This window comes from Haliotis rubra, unplaced genomic scaffold, assembly GCF_003918875.1.
Source record: "Haliotis rubra isolate DU_JTF1 unplaced genomic scaffold, ASM391887v1 Scf14, whole genome shotgun sequence".
In the NCBI taxonomy this organism is placed as follows: Eukaryota; Metazoa; Mollusca; class Gastropoda; order Lepetellida; family Haliotidae; genus Haliotis; species Haliotis rubra.
The window spans coordinates 3,685,314-3,712,365 of record NW_025765336.1 but is presented as its reverse complement, the minus strand read 5'-3'; the positions used below and the strand labels follow the sequence as shown (position 1 = coordinate 3,712,365).

The window sequence follows — 27,052 nt, the reverse complement described above, 5'->3', positions numbered from 1 at the left end:
TGCACAACGTCATGAGGCCATTGGGATGGTCCGTGGGGGAATGTCTCAACGACAAGTGGCTGCACATTTCCACTGCCACCGGAACACTATTTCTGCATTGGTGAGACGCTACCAGAACACAAATGACGTCATCAATCGGCCACGTTCTGGACGTCAACGAGTAACAACGCCAAGACAGGACACATGGATATGGGTGACCCATCACGGGATCAGACCACGACGTCCCGCCATACGGCCTATCCTGACACAACGTCATCGACAAGCTCGCCGAATGTGGTGCCAAAATCATGTCCGCAGACCCTTGTTTTGGTGGAGAAATGTTATTTTCACAGATGAGTCCAGGTTTAACATTTCACATAGTGATGGACGTCAACGTGCCTATAGACGCGTGGGAGAACGTTATGCACAGGCCTGTGTATTGGAGAGGAATCGCTTTGGTGGTGGTTCCGTGATGATTTGGGATGGAATAACAGCGCGCCAAAGAACTCCTTTGGTGATTGTTCAGGGCAACTTAACTGGTGTGGGCTACAGGGATCAGATTCTTCGACCTGTGGCAATTCCTTTTCTGCAACGTCATGGCCCTGGGTAAACATTCCAACAGGACATTGCCCGCCCTCATACGGCAAGAGTTACTATGGATTTCTTGCAACACCACACCGTTGACTTACTGCCTTGGCCTGCAAATTCACTGGATCTCTCCCCGATAGAGCATGTTTCGGACGAGATGGATCGACGTCTACGCCGTCTTCCTCATCAGCCAGATAACGTCCTTGACCTTGCAACAGAACTTGAGAGAATCTGGCGTGACATCCCACAAGCCTTCCTTGCACGTTTGATAGGCTCTATGCTTCGTCGATGCACTGCTGTTCTCAATGCCGATGGTGGACATACCCGTTATTGAGCTTGTGACATGGTCGTTTGACCCCTGTGATAGATTTTTCAATTGAAATTCTCCCGACTTGTTATGGTCTCATGATCCCTCCATTAAAGTTTATATGTACCTTTGACATTGTTATCGTACTTATCAACTGGGATAATATTTTGACAATGCACAGTTTCTTTATGTGGCTAGTATACAAGGATTCACAATTCATCTGACGCACTGGTTACACCTGTTATGTGTTCTTTGCGCTAATCAAATGTATTTTTGTAACGAACAATGTGCTTGATATAATATCAAGTCCGTACCAGACCGCCAGACGTTTATTGTAGCCGAGCCTCGTTTTGAGATTTACCACGATTTCCAGATTACCGTTTGTCAGAGCACGACGTGTTTGCAAGGATTAGAAGGAGCGTAGTGTTGCAATATACAAGTAATTAGATGTATCAAATAATACTAATTAATATTTATATATCCAGTTGAATGAGTTGGTCTCAAAATTCTTGACTGGTTATTGTACTAAGTTGCGCAATAGGACGGAACTCAGTCAACAGGAAACGAGGCTGTTGTGTAATCAATGTTTTGACTTGGGAATCTTGGATTTAAGTCCAGACCAGCGGATCCTGGTACAAACAAAGGATGCATTATATTATTATTATAGGATACTTATATAGCGCACATATCCAGGCAACTAGTGCTTGCTCAAGGCGTAATATGTTTTCCCTCGATCATTGGATGTAAATCTCAATGGCACATCGTATTATCAATCTCAACTCCCTGGGGAGTATACAACTCTTGCAGCCACTAGGCGCACCGAGTTATTGTGGCTTTCTCATCCTAACTAGGTACCCATTCACAGCTGGGTGGACTGGGACACATAGTCACAGTACTTTGTCCAAGTTTACTGCACGTTGCTGTACCCGCAACTAGGTTTTTGCACGTATTCATGTGGCCACCATCTGGTCATATACCAACGGACTTGTGGGTGCACAGTGCACAGGGTTGTGTACTGTACACTATGCGTTGTGACAACACTGAAAGAGTCTGAACACAAAGTTGACTCCAACGTTTTTACACCCGGTCACAGGTGGGCTCGATACCGACACCTCAACCTCGCTGGATTACTAGCCTGGCGCCTTAGCCGGCTAGCCCACCGCGCCCCTATACACCTCTACATTACCATAACACAAACATATTATCCCTCTGTTATCACACCGTATATCGTCATCATGTGAAGAAAAACAATTAAATATGTTTGTATATGCGTTTATTTACAATCGGTAGTCAACAATAAAACATTTCAATCCATTTAACAATTACAGATTAGAATTTCGCGGGATACAGTTTTTAAAGTAAACATTCTGTTTTTTCATCATTGTTCAGGGTTGACCATATTCCAAGACAATTAAGCTTCGGAGTAGAGTGGGTTGTCGATGGACAGCGACGGGTCTGAGCTGAGATTTTGAGGCTCAAGTTCACTCATCTGATACTGAAACACATAGATACAGCATCAGATTCATTGTATAAAACATGTCAAGTAATTAAACCATTACATGACAGACTGATCAGTAAGTGAGTAACTATGGCGAAACCCGCTATAAGCAATATTCAGCTGTATCACAGAAGGGGACACCAGATTTCGTTTTCAAACATTGTACCCATGTAGAATTTGATAGGTTTAAACCAATATAAAATACTAATTATTGCGTGTAACGGCCAATCTGCAGTAAATTAGTCCACTATTTTGAATTCCTTATTTCCAAATTTGCCTCGTGACCTTTTTGATTGCGAATTTCCTTTCAAGCCAAATATTGTGGCTGCACATGATATGAGTTAAATTTCATTGCTTACGTCGGCGTCTCCGCTTCCGTAGTCGTACACAGGATTGCTCAAGCCTTGACTTCCGGAGCCGTACAGGAGTTGCCTGAAAACAGAAATGTTGCGGTATGAAGGTGAACAGCTGACAATAGAATAACTGATTGAGCGAGTGATCACACATTGCTCTTAAACGTCCCAGCAATATTCCAAAGTACTCAGAGGTCTTATATATTTCCAAAATTATCAGATGCTCAGTTCTGTCTGTTTGACCAACAGGTTTGACTCAAGTCATTTACAATAACCACTCCATGGCTGCATACAGATACATTTATCAGTTAAGGATTTCACAAACTATATCGACATATTATCTGATCCTTAACTGATCAGATCACGCCCATGGCCCCACACAACGCACCTGGCTCTTCGACGTCGGTAGTAGAAGAGTCCGCCGACCACGCCGCCCACGGCAAGTAGCACCAGGACAACGCTGAGGGAAGCCGCTAGGGCTGCTGCAGATGGAAAGATGGAGAGTAGCAGTACATGCATGTTACATACTGAAGAGGTTATTATGTCCATAATGAAGAGGTTATTATGTCCATAATGAAGAGGTTATATGTCCATAATAAACAGTTTACATGTCCATAATGAAGTGGTTACATGTCAGTAATGAAGAGGTTACATGTCCAGAATGAAGAGGTTACATGTCCAGAATGACTTGGTTAAATGTCCATAATGAAGATGTAGGACGTCAATACTGAGGAGTTACTAGTCTGTCTTGAGGGGGTTACTTCAGAGGAGGTTGAATGTCAATATTGAGGAGATTACTCAGGAGGTTATATGATACATAAAGCCTAGACACTTTGGGATGTTGGGCAATTTTATGTGGGCATTATAATCAAATAGGAAGCAGTTAGTCGCCACCTCTACAGACGAGATCGTGTTTGTCGATCACAGGGACGTACATGTTCTACAAATATGAGTTCCAAGTGTCACAAGATGAACCACCCACCTGTGTTAGTTCCAGTGTTCTGTACAGAGGCTTCTGTGGGGCCTTGGGTGTTCTGGTGACAGCGCCGCCCTTGATACCCAGAGGAACAGCTACAACACGGTTGGGGTGGGTCAGGAAATAGGTGAATACAAACATATTGAATTCAAATGGAGAAAATGAAAACAGCCTTACATGGAGTGTTTGACGCCACAGATCAATGTTCTGTGTGTACATAAAAGACTTGCTTTAACCAGAGAAGGTTTGTGTCATATGGTTGGCAATAGCATACAGAAATGTGTATAAAATCACAAAACCTCAGCAGAATTTACATCTTAAACTTATTATTTGTTATTTTCAATTTAATATATACATATTTCGATAGACGCTATATCGATCTTCAACCACATGTCATGAGTGCTAAAATATAGAAACTATCGTCAATACTTTCTTCTAATTAAATCCCAATGTGAGAAGCAAACATACGATCACAGTTTGCCATTAATTAGAGATTAAAAACAGTCTTACTTGCACGATAGACCCTTGTTTCCAGACTTTACGACACACGTCCCTCCATTCAGGCAGTAGTTGGTCGGGCATACTGTAAAAACAAGCAGTGATTGGGTAGGCAGGTGAATTGAGCGTCATACTATGGCAATAGAAGGACTACCTGCAGTACTCAACTGTGAAGATCCAAAGTGAGTGAGCTTTACGCAGCTTTTAGCAATATTCCAGCAATATCACGGACACCAGATATGGGCTGCACATATCATACCCATGTTGGGAATCGAACCCGCGTTTTCGGCGTGACGAGCCAACGCTTTAACCACTAGGCTACCCCACCGTCCCGTACCCAACTGTGAAGATCCAGGTTAGAATAGAAACCATGATTGTCGTAAGAAGCGACTGACGCGGTCGGGTGGTCAGGCTCCCTGACTTGGCTGACTTGGTCATCGTATCCCAACTGTGCACGCGCTACCCGTGTCCTGCACATGGTTCATGCTGACAAACATTCTTCTCATTCTTCCCAGCGACCCTTCGTATCCCGGTGGATAAAACCGCCAAGCTAGAGAGCAATGGGTTGCGGGCTCAAAACCAGTAATTGCCACTATATGTTGGAAATTTTCAATATTTTACGATCAGCCATAGCAAGACAAAGTTGTATCAATCATAAATAACGGTTATTTCAAAACCTCATATCAGGTTAAATAACAACCATTTCAAAACTTAGGTTATGAAATGGTCGAAATTTAACCTGATATGAGTTTTCGAAACGTGTACTTCAAAACCTGGGTTTAGAAATGATCGGTGCAAAGTCACGGCAGAGGTCTACCGGGTCCTGGAAGGAACCTACTTTACTGCAGAGAAAATCGGAGATAGGTTTATAATGCAGCATTAAGGAGGTGAGAGTGTGGTTTATATTTTCAGTACACATGTAGGTTTTTTTTTGGCTTTTTCAAAATGGAAAACGAAACGACGTTGACGCTGAACAAAGACAAATGTTGTTGTGTTTATACGACTAACTGAGAACAATATTATTTCCTACTCACCTCCACAGCTTGCCTCATCTTGACCAAATTGGTCGCCGACGTTCTGGGTGCAGTCGGAGTTTCCATTACAGATCATCCATCGACCCAGACACTGTCGTTTTTGGAGGCAGTAGAAGCTGTTTTGGGAGCACTTTTCTGAAAGGCGTAATATCAACGTTATCACAACACAGATAACAGCATCACTCACTAAAATACAATAACACAAATGCATGTGTGCTTAACGGTTATCAATCAGTGTTCACTCACAACAGGCTGTTTATTATACAGTGTTATTTTACGTATTGCGTTTCTCTATGCTCACATTTATATCTTAAGAAGTTGTCTTAAGAGTTTGGTTTTACGACGCTTTAAGCAATATTCCAGCAATATCACGGCGGGGGCCACCAGAAATGGGCTTCACACACTGTGCCCGTGAGGGGAATCAAACCCGAGTCTTCGGCGTGACGAGCGAACGCTTTAACAACTCGACTACCCGACCGCCCAAGGAAAAAGGAAGCCCAGTGACGTAACCGTATTAAGGCCATGAGTCAATTCAAGTCTGCTAAGCTCTAAACTCAGCTCAGTTGCTTCATTCAACAGAGGTTCCTGCTTCGTATATTGCTACAGTAAATATTCTTTGTGTTTGTTTCAAAGAAGCTGTTACAATTGTTCAACAGAAGATTCGTCGTAACTCTCATTCCATGACAAACGTTCCAGTCGTAGTACCAATACGATCGTAACTCTCATTCCATGACAAACGTTCCAGTCGTAGTACCAATACAATCGTAACGCTCATTCCATAACAAACGTTCAAGTCGTAGTGCCAATACGATCGTAACTCTCATTCCATGACAAACGTTCCAGTCGTAGTGCCAATACGATCGTAACGCTCATTCCATAACAAACGTTCCAGTCGTAGTGCCAATACGATCGTAACTCTCATTCCATGACAAACGTTCCAGTCGTAGTGCCAATACGATCGTAACTCTCATTCCATGACAAACGTTCCAGTCTTAGTACCAATACGATCGTAACTCTCATTCCATGGCAAACGTTCCAGTCGTAGTGCCAATACGATCGTCACTATCACACTGACGCACAACAGTCGTAGCTATGATCGCTTTGTTATTCCTGGGTTCCTATAGGCCTATATTATGTTTACTAGACTTACCACAAGAGTTTTCATCTGAGCCGTCGGGGCAGTCGCTTACACCATCACAGAGAAGTACGGACGAGATACACAGTCCAGAACATGCAAATTGACCATCTGGACACGATGGACCTGATGTCGGCTTTGGAGTGGATGGAGTGCTCGACGTGACTGTCTTTGCTGAAAGAAAACCAAAACCAAACTCTTTACAACAATACTTTTTCGAAATACACTTTCGGAACTGGAAGATGTGTGGTTCATACTCGTGTCCTAAACAGTCATTCTAAGATCTTCTTTGTTTGTAGTTAACACTTTTGCACGCTGGTCTGTAAATAAGTCTCAACCAATATCATGACCATCGTTCTACACAATTGGGATACGATGACATGTGTCAACCAGGCCATCGAGCCTGACAACCCGATCCCGTTGCCTCTTACGACAAGCATGGGTTGCTGAAGACCAATTCTAACCCGTATCTTTACGGATGTAATCATTGTAAGATGCCTCAAGGGTTGGCCATTGTGCTGGCATCATTTGGACAGATGTGAAATAAATAATACATTAAAATTAATATACTTAAGTTTGTTTTCGGATGGTAAATGACACATTATTTTCAACATACAACCCGCTCCCGGATCAGATTTCAGGTTTGTGTCACTCAGATAAAAACACCCAGAAACTTACAATAGATTGAATGAGAGATGGTTGGGCAACTGGCTGGTTCGTCACTTCCGTCGGGGCAGTCCTGCACTCCATCGCAGTGCCAGGTATTCGGTTGACACTGATTGAGGGGTCCACACATGGTCTGTTGGTAGCTACACACAAGTCCACTAGATGGTCGAGGCTCTGTCGATCGAATTAATATAACAAGCTCAGTGATGTAATCGTCACTGGTTTATAAGATCCGCAAAGCAGATTTGGCCGCCATATTGGATTGTTTTCTATTTGTATTTTGCATTGTGAAGCTTGACTGAATTTGGTCTCCCTAACAATACGTTCTACTTAGTGGTGTGGTCGCTGATGGTGAGGAGATTTGGCAGCCACATTGGATTTTTAATTCGTATATTGTGTTATAAAACATGAGTGATTTGGGTCCTGTCTTTTATGTTTTTCGTGCTACGGTTATCCTGTGTCATTGATAGAGCATATTTAGCTCGGTAGTGTAATTGTCTACTCTAACTTACTCGACAGCTTGATAAGTGTAATCTGGAATACACCACGAATGTTGAAATACTAAGATCGCTGTTACTAATTTGTGTTGCTTTTTTTGCTTTCCATTCATGATGTTTGAGTGCTTCTTGTACTGAGGAGAATTTACGAACATCTGGTGTTAGGATTTCCACGTGTCGCAATAGTTGTGTTACATCAAGCAGTATGGTTTGTCCTAATGGATATTACCTTCCAAGAATAAATAATGGTGAACATATCTTTGTGAATCTCCATTAGATGGACATCTATACTCACTTCCGGTGGTACATTCCGGGGTGAATGTGACGTCATCAATAGCTATGTCAGCAAGTTTACCAGAGCCTCGTTCTGCCTCGAAGATGACCTTGAACCCGAGATTGTTACCAATAGGAATGTTGACTCGGGTCCACCACGCACCGTGGTTGTGTTGGAGTGTCCAGGCCAGCTCTCGTTGACCTTGCGTATTGACCAGGTACACCTTAAGGTGTGAAACATAAACGGCTAGTAAACACATGTTTAACATAAACAGTCCATAAGTATGATTACATGTACACAATGTGTGTGTGTGTGTGTGAGAGAGAGAGAGAGAGAGAGAGAGAGAGAGAGAGAGAGAGAGAGAGAGAGAGAGAGACAGACAGACAGAGAGAGAGAGAGAGAGAGAGAGAGAGAGAGAGAGAGAGAGAGAGCGCGAAAGCATTTGCACATTTTTGTCAGTATACGCGTATCTCCAGCCAAAACTATTTGGTTGTTTTCATGTTAACTCGTAGTAATTGTATAAGAGCGATTAGTAAAAATACCCAGTTATTTGATTGTTCCGAATTAAACTTACATGTTTGCTTATTATATTTTGGAAACGTCTACCTAGTTAAGTAAGATAGATCTATAGTTAACAAACTTATTTTTCGTGTGATACTATCGTGTTCAAGCAAGTTAATATACGTCACATTGTTGTATACCAAGAGAAGTATCTCCCTTGTAAATCACACAAACTTTGAAATGTCACTAAAGGAACGTATTTATTACATGACTCTTGTCTTACGTTCAGAGGTCCCATGTCAGTCGACCCGTGCATGTAGTAGTAAAATCTCAGATGGCACAGCTCGTTGCTGGGAGGGAATTGGGGCGTCGCTACACTGGCGACGTCGCCAACAGCCATCTTGCTGCTGTCCATGAAGATGTATTTTCCTAGAAAATGAAATTACATGAGAACATAACAATCTGCTCCATGTTTTGGCCTAACTCCCTTCTTTGCGGAACGCGGTCGGAACAGGCCTTTGGGTACATCATTATTTTGCTTAATACACTGAACCAAGAAGGGATTAGAACTCCGGTTTTCAGCGTGACGAACGGATGCGTGAACCGCTGGGCTACCCCACCGCCCTCTTGTCCATAGGTCAACAATGTAAACTGTTACAGGTATATGTGCTTCATGACTCAAGTTGGATACACACCTCCAGCGCGTCGACCGTGGTCACTGCCAGGTCCGGTCCCCTTTGTGGGTGACCGGGCAGCCTGGTACCACTGGGCGTCAGAACTGTTGACCGATGTCCATTGGCATGTACTCATCCAGTCCTGGCTGTCAAATGTGCAGTCTCCGAGCTGGGTGGCTGCAATCAAAATAGTTCTGATATAGCATCATCATCATCATCATCGCCATTATCATCATCACCGCCGACATCATCATCATCATCATTATCATCATGCACTACTATATTCACACTTCGCAGACACCATCATCATCATCATCATCATGCAGCGCTATATTCACACTTCGCAGTCATCATCATCATCATCATCATCATGTAGCGCTATATTCACACTTCGCAGTCACAGATGACATAATCCATTGTCGTGTGAAGTGTGCCTTGGATTTGATTATGAACATATGTCACTCTGAAACACATGACGTATCTAAATGTGTACGTTGAATAAAGACAAGAGCAAGGATAAGAAGAGGATGAACAACAATACATGTATCTAGACGAGTTTGTATTCAAATACTATTCTCAACACCCTGGGGAGTACACAGCAGTCGAAGAAGGGTTACTTACGGCAGTTACTTGCAAGTTCATCTGAGCCATCATTGCAGTCGGATGTTTTGTCACACATGTTTATGTAGTCCACACATTGCATCTGGTTTGAACATATGAACTGGTTGTCACCGCACTTTTGTGCCAGTGTTCCTGGAACCGGTGATAAGAGTCAAATATATAAACACAGAAATATTTTTCCATTATCATTGTATGACTAACTGTGGTTGAACATGTCAAGTAAACTGTTGCTTAACTAGCAGTTATAACTGTATCTGGGTTGTTCGTACCTACATAGCCAACTTACCATTACACTGAGAGACACTTTGCGTGTTTGACCGTGGCTATTCCAGCAGTACCGTGGTGAGGGTTCGCCATATTTGGCTTAATATATTTTAACATGTGGAAATAGGACACTTTATTGCAGCGGTCTGTATATAATCGAGTTTGGACCGGACAATCCAGTGATCAACACCATGAGCATCGATCTACGCAATTGGGATATGATGAGTGAGTGAGTGAGTTTAGTTTTACGCCGCACTCAGTAATATTCCAGCTATATGGCGGCGGTCTGTAAATGATGGAGTCTGGACCAGACAATCCAGTGATCAACAGCATGAGCATCGATCTGCGCAACCGATGACATGTGGGAACCAAGCCAGCAAGCCTGACCACCCGATCCCGTTAGTCGCCTCTTACGACAAACATGGGTTACTGAAGACCAATTCCAACCTGGATTTCACGGGTCTGGGATATGATGACATTTGTCAACCAAGTCAGCGACCATCCGATCCCGTTAGTTGGTTGCCTCTTACGACAAGCATGGGTAGCTAAAGATCATTTCTAACCCGGACCTTCACGGGTTATAAGAAATTGTACGTATTAAAATCCCTCTTCGTGGACTGATGCAAGCCTTACCAGTTCCACAGTTGTTGAGTGCTACGTCATCGAGCGCAATGTCGCCTTGGTAACCATTTCCTCTTGTAGCCTCAAAGAGTATAGCGAACTTGGTCCTGGCACCGATGGTAACATTTGCCTGTTGCCATGCCTGTCCCTGGTTTCCTGTCTTTGACCACAGTGAAACGATGCCACCCTGTACACTCTTTACAAGGAGACTGAGTCTCCCGACGGTTTGGCCGTACATGTTGTACCAGAACGACACTTGGCAGTTGGGGCCGCTCTGTGTGTAGATGGAAGTCTCGAGGACTGCAGTATCGCCATTGTGTAACCCTCCACTGGTCTCAATGTATATGTAGTGGCCTACAAGAGATGACGTCAATAGCTTTGAAAAAAGGTATTGGGTAATTTTACCAATTTATCCATCTGCTACGATTAAAGTAAAACGATAAACATTTAGTCTTTTGATGTTAAATGAATTATAGAGTTAAGGCCAGACACTCCAGCCATTGATATCACCCATATACACAGTCTGTTACCCTAACCCAGTGTGCCAAATATTTTCCAAATTTTGCTGGCCAGTCGGGCTAGCTATGCCTGAAAGTTACAAGCCCAAAAAATAATTGACTAGCCCGAAAACTGAATGTAGAAACTAAGCAAAAGATTACAAAAGTAGATCAGAGTAAGATATTGTCAGCATGGCACGGATTTCATCATTAAGCTCCTAATATGATGAATATTAGGTCACTGCCCTGACAACTCGATCCCAGAAGTCGACAGTTTCGACAAGGAGGAAGACCAATCCCAAGTCTAGATCTTCCCTCCTTAGCATCAAAATCATCACGATAGTGCTTTATTTGGCGATAATCTCATGTGTCTGTTAAAACGCCATTGTTACGCGCTATCAAATTATTTTATTTCGGCATTATTTTAGAGAAAATATTCTAATGAGTGAGCGAGTTTAGTTTTACGTTTGTAGCAATATTCCAGCAATATCATGGCGGGTTCACCAGAATGGGTTTCACACATTGTGTCCATGTGGGAAATCGAACCCGGGACTTCGGCGTGACGAGCGAACGCTTTACCAACTAGACTAGCCCTCCCCGAAGATAGTGTAAGGTAATACCTAAAAGTCATTGATTGATAATACGATCATATTTGTCGGTAATTATTCATATTAGAATGTTTTTGTGATAGTTTGTGCAATTACCTTTACTACTGAACGTATACATATAAATGTACAATTTTCTTCACATTATGGAAACGTCGGTCGTAACAATGTTTAAAAATAATTTTGTTAGAATACTCTGAAGAAACCCACCACTTGGAGAGAGGAAAGTGTGATCGCTGGCAGGTCCAGTATTGACACTAGTTGTTTTTCCGGTGTGAGTAGTCCAATCAAAGTTCTCTCCCTTGTCGTTCTTCCATCCACACAATCCATCTTCGAACGTGCATGATGTTCCTGAAATTTCAATTTCTTTCAAAACATGCATTTGGTCGCCTGAAATGAAATTCTCTTAAAAATATGCTGTGCTAAAAGAAAAACAAACCTCGAAATGTTTATTTGTCCCTTTCAACATAATGTATTTTATATATGTCCTGAAACACTGAGTGAAAGATGATCTCATCTCAAAAACATCCTAATAATTCTATATGAGACAAAAAGCAATTAAGATTAATAATTTGGGTTACAGTGACATTGATACAATAGTCACTGACAATGTGATATTTTGGAGGGAGGGCGTGTTGGATACTGATTTGAAGAAAAAAATCCCGAAAATAGTTCTTACTGTTTAAAAAAAAGTTCATTGAACACACTCGTCTGATTAACATTTTGTCTTCTCATTTCAGAACTGAAACAATATGAAGCTTGGATTGAAAAAATCAACATAGTTTAGGCTCATAGCATTAAACGCCCGTTAGCATTACCGTTAGGAAAGTGAGTGAGCGAGTGAGTGAGTGAGCATAGTTTTATGCCTCTGTCAGCAACATTCCAGCGGGAGACACCTGAAATGAGCTTCACACATTGTACCCGTGTGGGGAATCGAACCCGGGTCTTCGGCCTGACGAGCGAACTCTTTAACCACAAGGCTACCCCACCGCCACGGTTAGGATAAATGCGGTCCACACGTTTACTTTGCAACAATGTATTTTCTCTATTACAGTATCTGTACTGGACAAACCTGTGCGACTGTTTTAGATGTTTTAAACTTCAAAGTTTTGCCTATGATAATAATAATGCTGCTAAAACATTTTAAAAACTAAACTAACTTGACACTTCTTTCTCATTAACAAGGGTCTGGTGTGTTTGATTATAATGATTTTCCATACCGCAGTTTATTTCATCGCTCAGGTCGCCGCAGTCGTCGTGGAAGTTGCACCTCTCGTTCCAACTGTAGCAGTTTCCGTTGGAGCAGCTGCGCTGGTTGTGTGCACACGTAGATGGCGTCGTGGGGGGAGGCGTGGCTTCACCGGGAATATGCCCTGTAACACATGGATGTGTCGAGTGAGTGGGTGAGTGAGTGAGTGAGTGAGTGAGTGTGTGAATGAACGCCGAACTCAGCATTATTCCATCAATATCGCGACGGTCTGTAAATAATCAAGTCTGGACCAGACAATCCAGTGATCAATAGCATGAGCACTGATCTACGCAGTTGGTGAACCATAAAGTGTGTTTACCAAGTCAACAAGCCTGATCGACCAATCCCGTTGGTCACCCCTTACGACAAGTATGGATTGCACAAGATCAACTCAACACTGATCTTCACAGGTGGATGTGTGAATACTGCACATGTAAATAACTCATATACACACATGTGGTGTAAAATTATCAGGATCAGTTGGAAAGACTTAATATTTCAGCGATATTAGTTAGTTGGATGTTAGGATATAAGAGGCTGGTAAATGGATTACCTCCTTTTTGGCAACCTGGCGTAAGTGACACGTCATCAATTGCAATGTCACCATGGTAACCATTTCCTTTCGTTGCTTCGATTACAACCTGAAATAACATCGATAGTGTTAGTGTTCATCAGTCAAAATCCCTACAGGCGGAAGTGGATTATATAATGGTTACATCACCACATTCCGTTTGTCTCTAGTTTGACAGTGTAAAGTAAAACATCAATACAATCGCATGGAATATGGATGGCATCATGGTAAAAAAATCATTTTGCACATCCTCCCTGGTATACTAAAGTATTCAAGTACAGATAAAGGTCACATTCTACCGGGTACCCATTTACTGACGATTGTTATTATGAAACCTTTTAGTTTCGTCATGAATGTCTTCTCATCAATGTAGGATTGTTTCAAAATATAACTTACACATCTTATCACATTACCGACGTTAATAGCATAATCAGCAGATATCATCAGCGACTATCTCCCTACCCGGTAGTCTCCTCATGAATGTATATATCTTGTAACATCACTGGCGTTTATAACATAATCAGCCCATATCATCAGTGACTATCTCCCTACCCGATAGTCTCCTCATGAATGTATATATCTTGTAACATCACTGGCGTTTATAACATAATCAGCAGATATCATCAGTGACTATCTCCCTACCCGATAGTCTCCTCATGAATGTATTTATCTTGTAACATCACTGGCGTTTATAACATAATCAGCAGATATCATCAGTGACTATCTCCCTACCCGATAGTCTCCTCATGAATGTATATATCTTGTAACATCACTGGCGTTTATAACATAATCAGCAGATATCATCAGTGACTATCTCCCTACCCGATAGTCTCCTCATGAATGTATATATCTTGTAACATCACTGGCGTTTATAACATAATCAGCCCATATCATCAGTGACTATCTCCCTACCCGATAGTCTCCTCATGAATGTATATATCTTGTAACATCACTGGCGTTTATAACATAATCAGCAGATATCATCAGTGACTATCTCCCTACCCGGTAGTCTCCTCATGAATGTATATATCTTGTGACATCACTGGCGTTTATAACATATTTAGGCCATATCATCAGTGACTATCTCCCTACCCGGTAGTCTCCTGCCCCGCCTTTGTTGTCCAGCGTGTTCTGGGACTCTATCCACACGTCTCCTGTATTCGTGGTGTAGTTGGCGATCATATGCAGCCCCGTCGCCGTGTAGTCGAATCTCTTGTAGATGGTGAGTGCGGCAACATCCGCGCCGTTCATGTCGTACCATAGTCGGATCTGTGTGGAACAAGAAACCAGTTTCAGGATCTGACAGTTTGGACTTAAATGACTAATAGTTTGGTTGGTTTAATACCACACTCAGCAATATTCCAGCTATATGACGGCGGTCTGTAAATAATCCAGACTGGACCAGACAATCCAATGATCGACGTCATGAGCATCGATCTACGCAGTTGGGATACGATGACATGTTCTAATAGTTTGGAATATAAAGATGAAAAGAAAAAAAAACCCAATGAAGTAATTGTGTTCATCCGAGTCACACTGCAGGCCCTAAGGACAGAAAGGTTGACGGAAGCCAAATTATTGTCAACTGAGTTCTTCAAACATCCAAACAATTCAAATTAATATTAATCAGGGGGCCATTTCCAAAAGCTGTAGAAAATACTTATATAACATACATGTCTCAATACTGACGGTACCGTTCCTGCAAGGGAGTTTCATTGTTCCCTTTCTTGTAGGCGTGTCATATGTTAAGACAAAATAAACTTTGTTTTTTGTACTCTTTTAACTATTACATATGAAAGATCTGTGGTTATACTTATGCGGAACACCAAATTCATTCTTAAAAAACTTTTGGTTAATTAATACCGAGCGATTAAAAGTGCCCAAAAAGTCGCCTGCTTCACTCTCGCCCGCCAACGAAACCACAGACAGGTTACGTAACTCTGTCGCCAGAGCACTGCAGTGACGTCATATGAGGAACGATTTTCAGTTAGTTGTATAGAAAGTGTGTAGCACGCTCATAATTTTGATGATTTCTCGACATCAACGACGACATGCCGAATCGTTGCTTTGTCGTCAATTGCTCCTAGAGGTCGGGCGATGGTGTCACCATGCACAGATTTCCACAGGACCCCGCAGTTCGTGATAAATGGGTTATGTTTGTGAGTGCGAAGCGAGCGTTGTGGAAGCCGGAAACGATATCTTACTTGTGTTCAGATCGCTTCACGGAAGTTAAAGAATCAAAACTACTTACTAGTTGTAGTAAAATATGTATATGATTGATGACCATAAAGATTTTCCATGACACAACTTGTAACATAACGATTTCTTCCTGGGAAGCGAGGTTGTGGTCGAAGTAACAATAATATTGTAAGTAGTATTATATTGACACCCACCTCGCTTCCACGAGAGAAATTGTTATGTTATAAGCTATGTCATGCAAAATCCTATTGGCCATCAATCAAATACATATTTTACTACCAGTAGAAAGTAGTTTTGATTTTGTAACTCCGTGAAACAAACCTAAATAGCATTTATCCTCAGACTGGCGGATGTTCGCGACAGGGCGCCGCCATTTTTGAAAATCGTAAAGTGACGGGCTAAAGTCTGTTAGAATTAATGAGATTATGGTTTGTTTTCATCAAGTTAGAAAATCAAAACTACTTTCTACTCGTAGTTAAATATGTATTGGAATCATAACCAAAAGGATTTGGCATGACAAAACTTATAACATAACGATTTCTTCCACGGCAGCGAGGTGGGGGTCGAAGTGACAATACTGCGCGATAAATTTCTTGCTACATTCACGTGGTTAACGTGCACTCACCAGTATGTAGATACTAGTCAATGTACGTCTTTATATTTGGTCTTATAATCCTAATTAGTTTATCATCATACTTGTATGCATTTTGAAACTAAATAAAAAGCAGACGATTTGCTGATACTTATAGTGAATTTATAACAGAACTGTAATATCTAGACATTTTATAGTTTGCCAATGTGAATCATAATTCGCACACACACCCTAGTGTAGGTTGTTTTTTCTCATTACACTTCATGGCGAAAATAATGATTCTGTTGAATGCTACGACAAATGAATAAAAACAAAATGCAAAAATAAAATTAAAACAGATTAAAGTTATAGGAACAATGTCAGGCTATTACCTTATTCGAGGAATGTATCCATCAATATCCACAAAAATGAGTGATATGCCATTCATCTGCAGCTGTTCCATCTGCAGCTTTTAACAGTTTAATATACGAAAAAGTGATAAATCTTTTCAGGTAATTCACATTGGTATATAGTCTCATTGGTCACCCAAGATAGCACACCTGGCAACTAATTGCATAATGTCCGCCCTTCTTTAAAAACAGTAATTTAGTTAGCCAATAATGGGCAATCAATCAATGTATTGCCGGTTAATCCTTTGAAAGAAGGACGTTGTTTTTACGCAGACACAGACACGACAGAGTGTATTCAGTATAGATTAGTAAATCTACATACATAAACACTACCTCTTGACAAATCCGCTGTGTAAGATAAAAGTAATTAATGAATCAGCGTGTTATCGGTTAATCCTTTGATCGGTGTTAATAATGTTGAATATTTACTCCAGACACAAGAAATGTCAAATGGGAACCTTTGTCGGGTAATCTAAGTGTGTTACCACTAATTATACTTGTTATAAATTCATTAACTGACCATCAAGTGAATGATGACAAATAACATGTGTAGGTTTATACCACCTAACACGGGTTACAACAAGGGAGTATTAATTGCTGTATTGCATGTGAAAACTTATGGGCCGACACTGTTTTGAGAATACAAACAGATTTTTACATGACATGATTAAATATCGAGGTAAAAAAACACAGAAATAGGATCAATTTGGATCAGTCATTATACAAATAAGGCCTAACGACACCAAGCGATTTTGACAGAATCGTCTATGAAAACAAGTTGTAACTCGGAAACTAGGCAAAGCAGGAGACAAAATTAAATGACAGTAGATTGTGAGAACATATAGCTTTCATTTTCCACAACAGTTGTCACGATTTCAGGTTTATACAAACCTGTAAACAAGATAATTTACCCCCTGAAATGTAGATGAATTCTGCATCGGCCCTCATATCTATTCCTCATATGACGTCACAGAGACGCCCCGCTCTGATTGGTTGAAATTTCGTTCGAGGGTGAGAATTGTGCACTTTTTGTGCACTCGATTTAAGTTAATTAAAGACCGAAGTGAGTAGTTTTAATGACGGGGTTTCGTTTATAGCGATGCCAGTTAGTGATTTATGTATTTGTACCCCCCTAGAGTATATGTGATCTTTAAGACAAAATAACGCCAAACTCAGCAATAGGGCAGCTACAGGACGGCGACTTGTCCAACCAGTGATTAAAATCATGAGCAACGATTCACGCCGGCAGGATACGATGACTCACAGTGGATCAAATCTGAGAGTCTGGCAACCCGACCATTCAGCTCCTCTAACCTGGAACCACTACACAAAGCTGGTGCCAAACAAATTGAAGCCGATCCTTCAAGTAATCCATACCACTAACTCAACACTTACAGCGCAGTTTCTGGATGAGCCCTTGATGGCAAAGGATGCGAGTCTGGCCTTGTCTCCTTGCTTGCTTGGTGCGGAGGTTTCTATGTATAGGTAGTGTCCTGGGAAGGGATATCAGAGAAGGTGAGTGTGACATAATTATACTGTGATCAAAAGAAGACAGATTCTATTCAAATTATGGAGCTCAATTCGTTTTGAGCAGTTGGTTGTAGTTTTAGTTTGGAAGACAGCATGACACAGCCTCGTCATACTTGAGGGTCTGCGAAATATGTCATAGATTGATCTGCAGAATATGCCTTAGATTAACCTGCGGAATACCTTAGATTAACTTGCAGAATGTGTCTTAGATTGATCTACTTTAGATTGATCTGCGGAATATGCCTAGGATTAACTTGCGGAATATGCCTTAGATTGACCTGTGGACTATGCCTTAGATTGACCTGCGGAATATGCCTTAGATTGATCTGCAGAATATGCCTTTGCTTAACCTGCGGAATATGCCTTAGATTGATCTGCGGAATATGCCTTAGATTGATCTGCGGAATATGCCTTAGATTAACCTGTGGAATATGTCTGAGATTAACCTAGCCTCACTGCATCGATGTCACAGCCTTGCAATATTTATTTCAATTCTGTTCACTGATGCCAAGATTATGGCCGAATTGCCTGACTCTCTTTCAGAAAGATCGGTTCCAAGAGAATATGTGATTTGAATACTCTGCTTCTTTCAGTAGATTTTCATGATTTGTCAAACTGAATCATGGGTTATTTGTGGTTCAAATATCCGTCAGTCTGTTCCATGTAGCTAGGAGCACACCACCGTACTGTGAGCATTAAACAACCAGTCACCCACCAACGCCCATACAAGATCGCCACAGTGGACAAAGAAAACTGACCTGTAGCGTGTCGTGATGTATGATCCACCGATGGTCCAGTGCCTGCGCTCGGTGTGGGACCTTGGTGCAATGTCCAGTTGAGCGTGGCGCTGACCTCCTGAGTCCAGGACGAGCAGATGTAATGCTCAAAGTCGCACCTTCCTGGGTACAGACTATCACACTGTGTTTGCTGTGAAAGAGTGAGTGAATGAGTGAGTGAGTACAATGGTTCTATCTCATCTAATGCATTCGTTGGCGCTACCAACTTCCTGAATCAAACTAGTACCATGATCGGGACAAGCAACACCTTCGAACCAATGGCCTGGTGGGCCAAAGGAACTCAGAAAAATTTAAATCCATGGACTCGATATCTGTTGAACTGTTGTTGAAATGTTGAACAAGTGAGTTCTGACCATGGTAAAGATAATGATGTCCAAGTTCAAATGGCTCGTTTTCTTTCATATGGATCCTATTCATCCCCAAAAGACACACATTTTTTACGAACTGACCATTTCGTCTGAATTATCTCCACAATCGTCGGCGAAGTTGCACTTTTTGGACTGGTCAATGCAGTAGCCGTTGCTGCAGGTCATTTGTGTTGCATCGCATCCATTAGGGGACGGTATTACTGGCTTACAGTTGATGAAGGATATGTCGTCTAGTCCAATGTCGCCTTGGTAGTCGCGTCCACGTCTTGCTTGGATTACGATCTGCAGGGAGATATTGTCAATTTGTCCGGGGTCTTATACGAATGGTCTTTACGTCCCCATTTCTGTTACTACAGGGATGCCAAATGTACGGTCACCAAGCTGATGGATAATAATCAGTAAAAACACCGATACCTTGTTCTTTGCAACGTTGAAGGGGATAACCTAGTGGTTAAAGCATTCACTTGTCACGAAGACCCAGGTTCGATAGCCAACATGGATATAAAATATGATGCCCATTTCATGGTCACCACCTGCGAAGATGATGAAGAATATTGCTAGAGTCACCACTTACAAAGTTAACTGGATCTATCTACACCTGAATGTACCTGGAGTGATTGCGAGGTTCCAAGGAAGATGAGTGCTTTTGTCCACGCCGTTCCACGCACTCCACTGGCCGCCCATGTCTGCTGCATGCTGCTACCAAACTTCATGTACACCTCCAGAGTTCCCAGAGCATAGCCAGACATGAAGTAGAAGAACTGCAGTTGACACTGAGGCCCCGTCTGACTGATTGTTGGAGTGATGATTGTTGTTGTGTCCTTGTAGGAACCTGGAGAACTGTCTGCCCACAAGAACCAGCCTGTGTTCGTGTCACTGTGGGTGTGGTCATGTGTGGGCCTGAATCACATTTAGTACACGTTAAGCCATGAGCATATTATATGAAAATGACCATGGTCATGGTTTGGCCTGAATCAACAACATTGATGATAACGGTGTTAGGATCACGTTACTAGCCATGATCATATCATTATCAACCAGCTTCTAAATGACTAAGGAAGTGAGTATACACATGTCAACTCATTTCGTATATTTGTGTCAATTTATTCACCCTTACACCCGTGAACATCCGGGTCATCGTATCCCAACTGCCTGACGGGATGGATCGATACATGGCTGGCACGTATCACTTGTTAGGGATGCACATGATGTTGATTGCTGGAATATTGCTGAGTTCGGGTAAAGAAATCAAATGAACAAAGATGTTCACTCTAAGATGCAAGATGTTGATAGATCCACATGGTTACAATGTGTCACAGCAAGACCCAGGTTCAATTCCCCACATGTCCAATGTGTGAAGTCCATTTTATTGCTGGAATATTCCTAAAAGCGATGTAAAACTAAATTCATTCACTCACTCATGCTGCTGGGACGTACCTGTACTTGTTGTTCTGTAAGGTGGAGGCGTAGGTGTCGTACCAGATGTATGTCTGCCCAGGAACAAGCTCAGTCTGGTTAATATACCAGTTACCCATGTCACCTGACTCAAAGGTGGTTGTCGCAGCGACTAAAACAGAAAGTAGCCTTTGGATGGAATTTAGAAGTGATACACATGAAGGGAAAACATTATGGAGAATCATCAACTTCTGTAATATGAGGAACACAACGGTTCGGAGTAAAAACATACTGCTCCATCTTGTGGACACAGAAGGTATGAATGATGAAGGAGCATGAATATACTCCGAAACGTCGTGGCCCTCATATTACAAGATTTGATATCATACATTTTCCCCTTTAAAACAGAAATTGTTTATGGACCTGATCTCGCACAGGAGGATTACAGCTCCGGAATAGGAGTGTCGTGTCGCAAACAAGCCAGGATGAATTTCAATTTCTATTATTATGATTGAATGTATTGTGGTTACATTATTTGTGAAGGATTTGTTCATGATTAAAGCAAACTAGCAGACCTTCTATGTACATCTATCACTTAAATTCCTGATCAATGTGGGTGACAAGCCTTCACAGTTTAATTAACACGTCACCCATGCCATTCCTATTTACATTCAAGTTATGTCAATTTAGGTTACATCTATACTTGGGTACATACCACAGTTGGATTCATCCGAGCCGTCTGTACAGTCCTGTCGGAAGTCGCAGACTTTTATCTTGCTGATGCACTTCCCACTTGCATGACAGTTGAACTGCTTGGTCAGATCACAGGAATGAGGTGCCGTAGTTGGTGGGGTCAGTGTTGTCCCAGTCACAGCAGTACGAGGGGCATCTGGTAGAGATTGTCCGGAGTATTGGCAGTCTGGTGTGAAGGACACGTCATCAATGGCAATGTCACCTAAGTAGCTGTCTCCGATCTTGCCCTCAATGATGACCTGGAAGCTGCTGGAACTGTTCAGAGCGACGTCACCCTGTTGCCAGGCTGCACCCTGATCTCCTGCCCTTGCCCAGACAATGTTGGTAGGTGTTCCAGAGTTGTAGATCCTGGTGTAGATGTTGAGCTGCTTGACAAACTTTCCGTACATGTAATAGCTGAACCTCATATGGCAATTCTTCCCTTCTGTTGGACTGAATGTTTTAGTCATCAACCACGCCTTGTCATTATATTTGTGTGGTTGTGAGGCTTCCATGTATAAGTAATGTCCAGTAGCTAATCCAGTAGTGTGGTCCCGATCTGGGCCACTGTTGTACGAGGGAGTGCTGCCGTTCCAGCGAATCCAGTCAAAGTTATCATCAACCCCGTTTCTGCCTTGGAGCAGGTCCCCAAAGCCACTCTCGAAGTCAAACTTCATGTATGTTGAACAGTCTGGGTCTGTTTCATCGGAATTGTCCCCACAGTTGTCGGTTATGTCACATTTCCTACTTAAGCTGACACAGGCCTTATTTGTGCACCGGAACTGAGTTGCTTGGTTACAGGATGGCTGGGGAAGGGCTCGCCCACAGTCTTGGAACTGGAATTGATCCAGTGCAATTTTTCGCGCGTAGTAATAGGGACCAACCACTTCAAACTCCAGTGTGAACGGAGTCTGTCTTCTACCGATTCCCACTGTTGTGTGTTGCCAGTTCTGTCCATCGTCAGAGCTCTCTTGCCATAGCGTTGATTTGTCTCCCTTTTCGTAGATGGAGAGTGTAAGACGAGTGCTGAAGCCAGATCCTTGCATGTAGTAGTAAAATTGTAGCTTGCACTCGGCACTGGCTCCATTGTAAGTTGGACTTGTGAAAACGGCATTGTTACTATTTGGATGACCTGATGTCTGATCATGAATGAATACAAAGTATCCCTTAGGGTTAGATGTGCTGTCGACCGTGGGAGCCATCGCTCGTACACTAGCTGTTGAAGCCCCTGATGCTCTCTCCCAGTTGAACTTGTCTTGGTGAGCGTTTAACCAGCCACATGTATCTGTGTCAAACCCACACGTGATTGGGCACATTTGTTCGTCTATGCCATTGGGACAATCAGGGGTAAAGTCACATGTCTTGGTTGGAGGGATACATGATCCATCACTGCAGGTGAACTGATTGTTAACACATGGAGTTCCAGTGAAGTTAGCTGGAGGTGTAAATGTCTGGTAGTGTGTGGTTGCTGTAACTGGGACGTTTGTGGCTGGTGGAACAGCACCACAGCCAGGTGTGAATGTGATATCATCTATTGCTATGTCACCTCTGTATCCAACACCAATCCACACCTTCAATGATTGCCTCATATGGCGTTGAGCTTTGGAAGTTTACCTCTTGTCGCAACCACGTGTTTCCTTGTTCACTTGTTGTTGAGGACAGCAGTGTTGTTGCCTGGAATGTTTTCTGATAGACATTGAGGGCACCAATGTTTGATCCATACATATGATACCAGAATCGGAGGGAACAAAGGCCGTTGGTCTTAGGCAAGGTATATATTATTCTTGCAGTGTCGTTAGGCTTTCTTGGGGCTGATGATTCAATGTATAGATAGTATCCTGTTGTTGAAAGAGTTGTATGATCGCTGCTTGGTCCTGTCATCAATGACGATGTTCGACCACGTTGTCTTGTCCAGTTAAAATTGTCATTCATATCCTGAACCCATCCACATGTACCTTGTTCAAAGTCACATCCATAATATGCAAGGCAGTTATTGACTGATTCATCCGATCCATCACAGCAGTCTGTTTGATAGTCACATCTCAGGTTTTCCGGAACACAGTGGCCACTTGCACACTGGTACTGTCCAAGAAGGCATTGCCCCTGTGGCAACGATTCTCCACAATTCACAAAGGCCAGATCGTCAACTGCAACGTATGAAGGTGAACTTGAAAATGCAACAGCCTCAAAGACAAGCTGGAAGTCTGAGGAGCAGACTGGTAAGTTCACAGTGACATTGTACCAGTTGTTCATTGGTTTAGGACTAGTGGGCATTTGCCAGATATGTTTATCCATTCCTCCCGTCCTTAGCAGCAGACTGAATGATGAGAATCCTCTTCCTGCTAAAGCATACCAGAATGTTATGGTACAAGTAGGGCCGCCTTGACTAAAAACTGGACTGACAAGCTGTGCCTTCTCCGGTAATGTCCGCCCAGAATTACTTACAACTGCGTAATGACCATTATTTTGTCCTGTTGTGTGATCCCCGCTAGGTCCGGTTTTACTTGCTGGGTTTCCATTAGTGCCTAGAGTCCAGTTGAATGTCGATCCTGCAAGTTGGTTAGTCCATTGACAAAAGTTGCCACCTTCAAAATTACATGTAGAAGGACAAGATGCTTCATCACTTCCATCTGAGCAATCTTTTCTGAAGTTGCAAGTGGATCCTACATTAACACATTGTTTCCCATCTTTGCATTGCTGTTTACCAAACCCACACGGTCCAGGCGTTCCTTGAGACACGGGAAGAGTAACCCTGTGAGCAACATGACATCCTGGTGTAAATGATACATCATCAAGTCCAATGTCTCCAAGATAGCCACTTCCACTCTTTGCCTCAATGACGATTCGGAAATTTTGCTGACTGGTGAGGACAAAACTTGCATGATTCCAGGCATCGTCTTGGGCGTTACTTCTCATCCATACAGGATCCCTGCCTCCCACATCAGCTGTTTGCTTGTATACTGTCAGGGAGTTGATGTCTTTACCAAACATGTGATAGAAGAACCTCATGCTACAGGTACCCGTCATTGTTGCCAGGAAGATAGGACTCATGATTCTTGCAGTGTCATTTGGTCTGCGCGGACTCGATGTTTCTATGTAGATATAGTATCCAGTCTCGTTACCATAGGTGTGGTCAGAATCTGGACCAGTACCAGTCGTCATTGTTCTTCCCCTGGTTCTTTGCCAGTCAAAGTCATCTGTATCATCTTGGATCCAGTTACACATGTCATGTTCGAAGTTACAGCGTTCCACATAGTTTGAACAGCTCGATTCATCGGACCAGTCTCCACAGTCATTCTGGAAGTCGCACAGTGAATTCTGATCAACACATGATCCACTCTTGCAGTGGAACTGATTACTAGAACATGAAGCCATTTGACTACCCATGGCACACTGGCTGAATGAAATGTCGTCAATTGCCATGTCTACAGATTTCTGGAACTGGGTTGCCTCAAACATTAGACGGAATCCAGGTGCTCTTGCTCCTATTCCAACAGTTACATTGGCCCACTGATTGCCTTTGTCACCAATTGCTGACCAGAGCAAAGTTTTTCCTGTCTTACTGTTCGCTGAAGCTCCTTGAGCAAGGAGAAACAGTCTCAGTACTCCTCCCTGATTGCCATTTTTAAACATCCAGAACGTAACTTGGCATCCACTTGCTAGTTGACCATAGACTGGAGACATCATGACTGCATCACCAAAGAAGGTTCCAACAGAGGAGTCTACAAACATGTACCAGCCCACTCCAGACAACCCTAGAGTATGATCATTTGAAGGACCTGATACAGCTGATGGTGTGGACCCATTATGTCTGTCCCATCTGTATCTTCCTGCGCCAGCAACAGTCCAACCACAGAGACTTGTCTCGAAGTTACATTTTCCACAAAGAGTCTCATCAGAGCCATCATGGCACTGTGCGATGAAATCACATACTTGCGTTGAGGATATGCACTGATTTCCTGTAGAACATTGGAACTTTCCGGCACCACATGGGCTTTGTGTTGAAGGTGTGGCAATACCTGGTTGAACCGTGGGAAATGATCCAGTGTAGTTGGTGCATTGAGGTGAGAATGTGATATCATCAATAGCAATGTCACTGAAATAGCTCCTGCCAACACTTGCCTCAATGACAACTTGGAATGGAGTAGTAGAGTAGAGAGGGACCTCTGTCCTGGCCCAGAAGTTACCTACCTCTCCTTGTCTCGTCCATTTTTCAGCAAGGGTCCATTTACAGACGATCTGGTGTACACACTTAGGGATGCTACATCTTTTCCATACATTAGATAGTAGAACCTCATGGTGCAATATGGACCAGTTGTTGATGGTCCAAACACCATACTAGCCATTCTTGCATTCTGACCTTGCTTCCTTGGAGATGATGTTTCAATGTAGATATAATGTCCAGAAATTGTGTTCAACGTATGATCTTTTGATGGACCTGTCTGGGCTGAGGGTGTCTGGCCAGCGCGACGCGACCAGTCAAAGTCATCATCCTTCAACTGTGTCCACATACAGATGCTGCTTTCAAAGTCACAGCCGATGTAGCGTGCAGCACAGAGTGTTGGTGCTTCATCTGACCCATCTCCACAGTCATCAGTGTAGTCACACTGTCTGTTTGTATCTATGCATGCGTTGTTGTTACAGGTAAACTGGGCCGCTGTGTGGGTGCACGACTGAATCGTTGGTAATCCACAGTGCTGGAACTGAATGTCGTCAATAGCAATATCTCCGAGAACACTATAGGTTCTGGCTGCTTGGATGATGATTTGGAAAGGTCGGCTCATACGTCCAATGGGCACTGTTACTTGATACCATTTGTTGCCATGGTTTCCTGTTGTGTACCATACCCTTGTCCGCAGTGTCCCTTCCGCTTGATACACAGTCATTGTTCCTATTCCACTTCCATACATATGATACCATAATGACATCTGGCATGTTGAAGAAGATTGTTGCAAGACAGGACTGGTAAAATCGGCCCGTTGGTAAACGCTTCCATTAGAAGCATCAACATACATGTAATAACCTGATGCTGAACCTAGAGTGTGATCAGTTGAAGGGCCAGTGTTGGAATCGGGAGTTGCGCCATGGTACCTTGCCCATGTAAAGCCTCCGTTAGCTCTTGACACCCATTTGCAGGTACCATTATCAAAGTTACAGTTGTAGCCACACGCAGTTTCTTCTTCTCCATTTGGACAGTCAGAGTTAAAGTCACATACATGGGGAGTGCTGACACAAGTTGAGATAGTTGGACACTTGAACGCACAGTTCTGGAATGGCGTAGGAGTAGGGATGGCATTACAGGCACCTACTTGTAAAACAACATCATCGATAGCCATATCACTTAAGTAACTGCGCCCAACTATTCCCTCAATTATGATCCTGTAGTCAACTGTTTGATTGTGGATTGTCAGTCTTGTCAGATACCATTGTGTTGCAGAAGTGGCCTTCTGCACCGTCAGGAGATTTTGTGCTGCTGCACCATTTGGCCAGAGTTTTACATTAATAGATCCCATGCCTGACCCATACATGTTGTACCAGAAGGAAAGACATCGTGTCACATTACTGAATGCTGTAGATACAAGCCAAGCTTTGTCACCTTGTTTCCTTGGACTAGAAGCTTCAATGTAGGCGTATGTTCCATA

The 27,052-nt window shown here is 42.7% G+C and overlaps 2 protein-coding genes across 3 annotated transcripts; both read right to left on the bottom strand.

Annotated features, from left to right (window-relative positions):
• Nucleotides 1–2,130: 2,130 nt before the first annotated feature.
• LOC124268738 (MAM and LDL-receptor class A domain-containing protein 1-like) lies at nt 2,131–23,130 on the bottom strand. 2 transcript variants are annotated; one of them, XM_046703764.1, is made up of 24 exons: nt 21,394–23,130; nt 20,721–20,850; nt 19,892–20,183; nt 19,365–19,565; nt 18,877–19,045; nt 17,984–18,081; nt 14,501–14,677; nt 13,391–13,478; nt 12,809–12,961; nt 11,799–11,939; nt 10,499–10,840; nt 9,602–9,733; nt 9,002–9,157; nt 8,590–8,735; nt 7,827–8,028; nt 7,047–7,208; nt 6,384–6,542; nt 5,234–5,368; nt 4,212–4,284; nt 4,131–4,133; nt 3,708–3,796; nt 3,114–3,207; nt 2,732–2,804; nt 2,131–2,369 (listed from the first exon to the last, which is right to left on the bottom strand). In XM_046703764.1, exons 1-24 carry the CDS (start codon nt 22,997–22,999, stop codon nt 2,286–2,288), a joined length of 4,905 nt encoding a protein of 1,634 aa, XP_046559720.1. In that variant the 5' UTR covers nt 23,000–23,130; the 3' UTR covers nt 2,131–2,285. The 2 variants fall into 2 exon arrangements, with proteins under 2 accessions (XP_046559720.1, XP_046559721.1); XM_046703765.1 differs by lacking the exon at nt 4,131–4,133.
• On the bottom strand, nt 23,053–26,938 carry LOC124268800 (MAM and LDL-receptor class A domain-containing protein 1-like). The gene is made up of 3 exons (XM_046703821.1): nt 25,602–26,938; nt 23,366–25,518; nt 23,053–23,096 (listed from the first exon to the last, which is right to left on the bottom strand). Exons 1-3 carry the CDS (start codon nt 26,936–26,938, stop codon nt 23,053–23,055), a joined length of 3,534 nt encoding a protein of 1,177 aa, XP_046559777.1.
• Nucleotides 26,939–27,052: the final 114 nt, after the last annotated feature.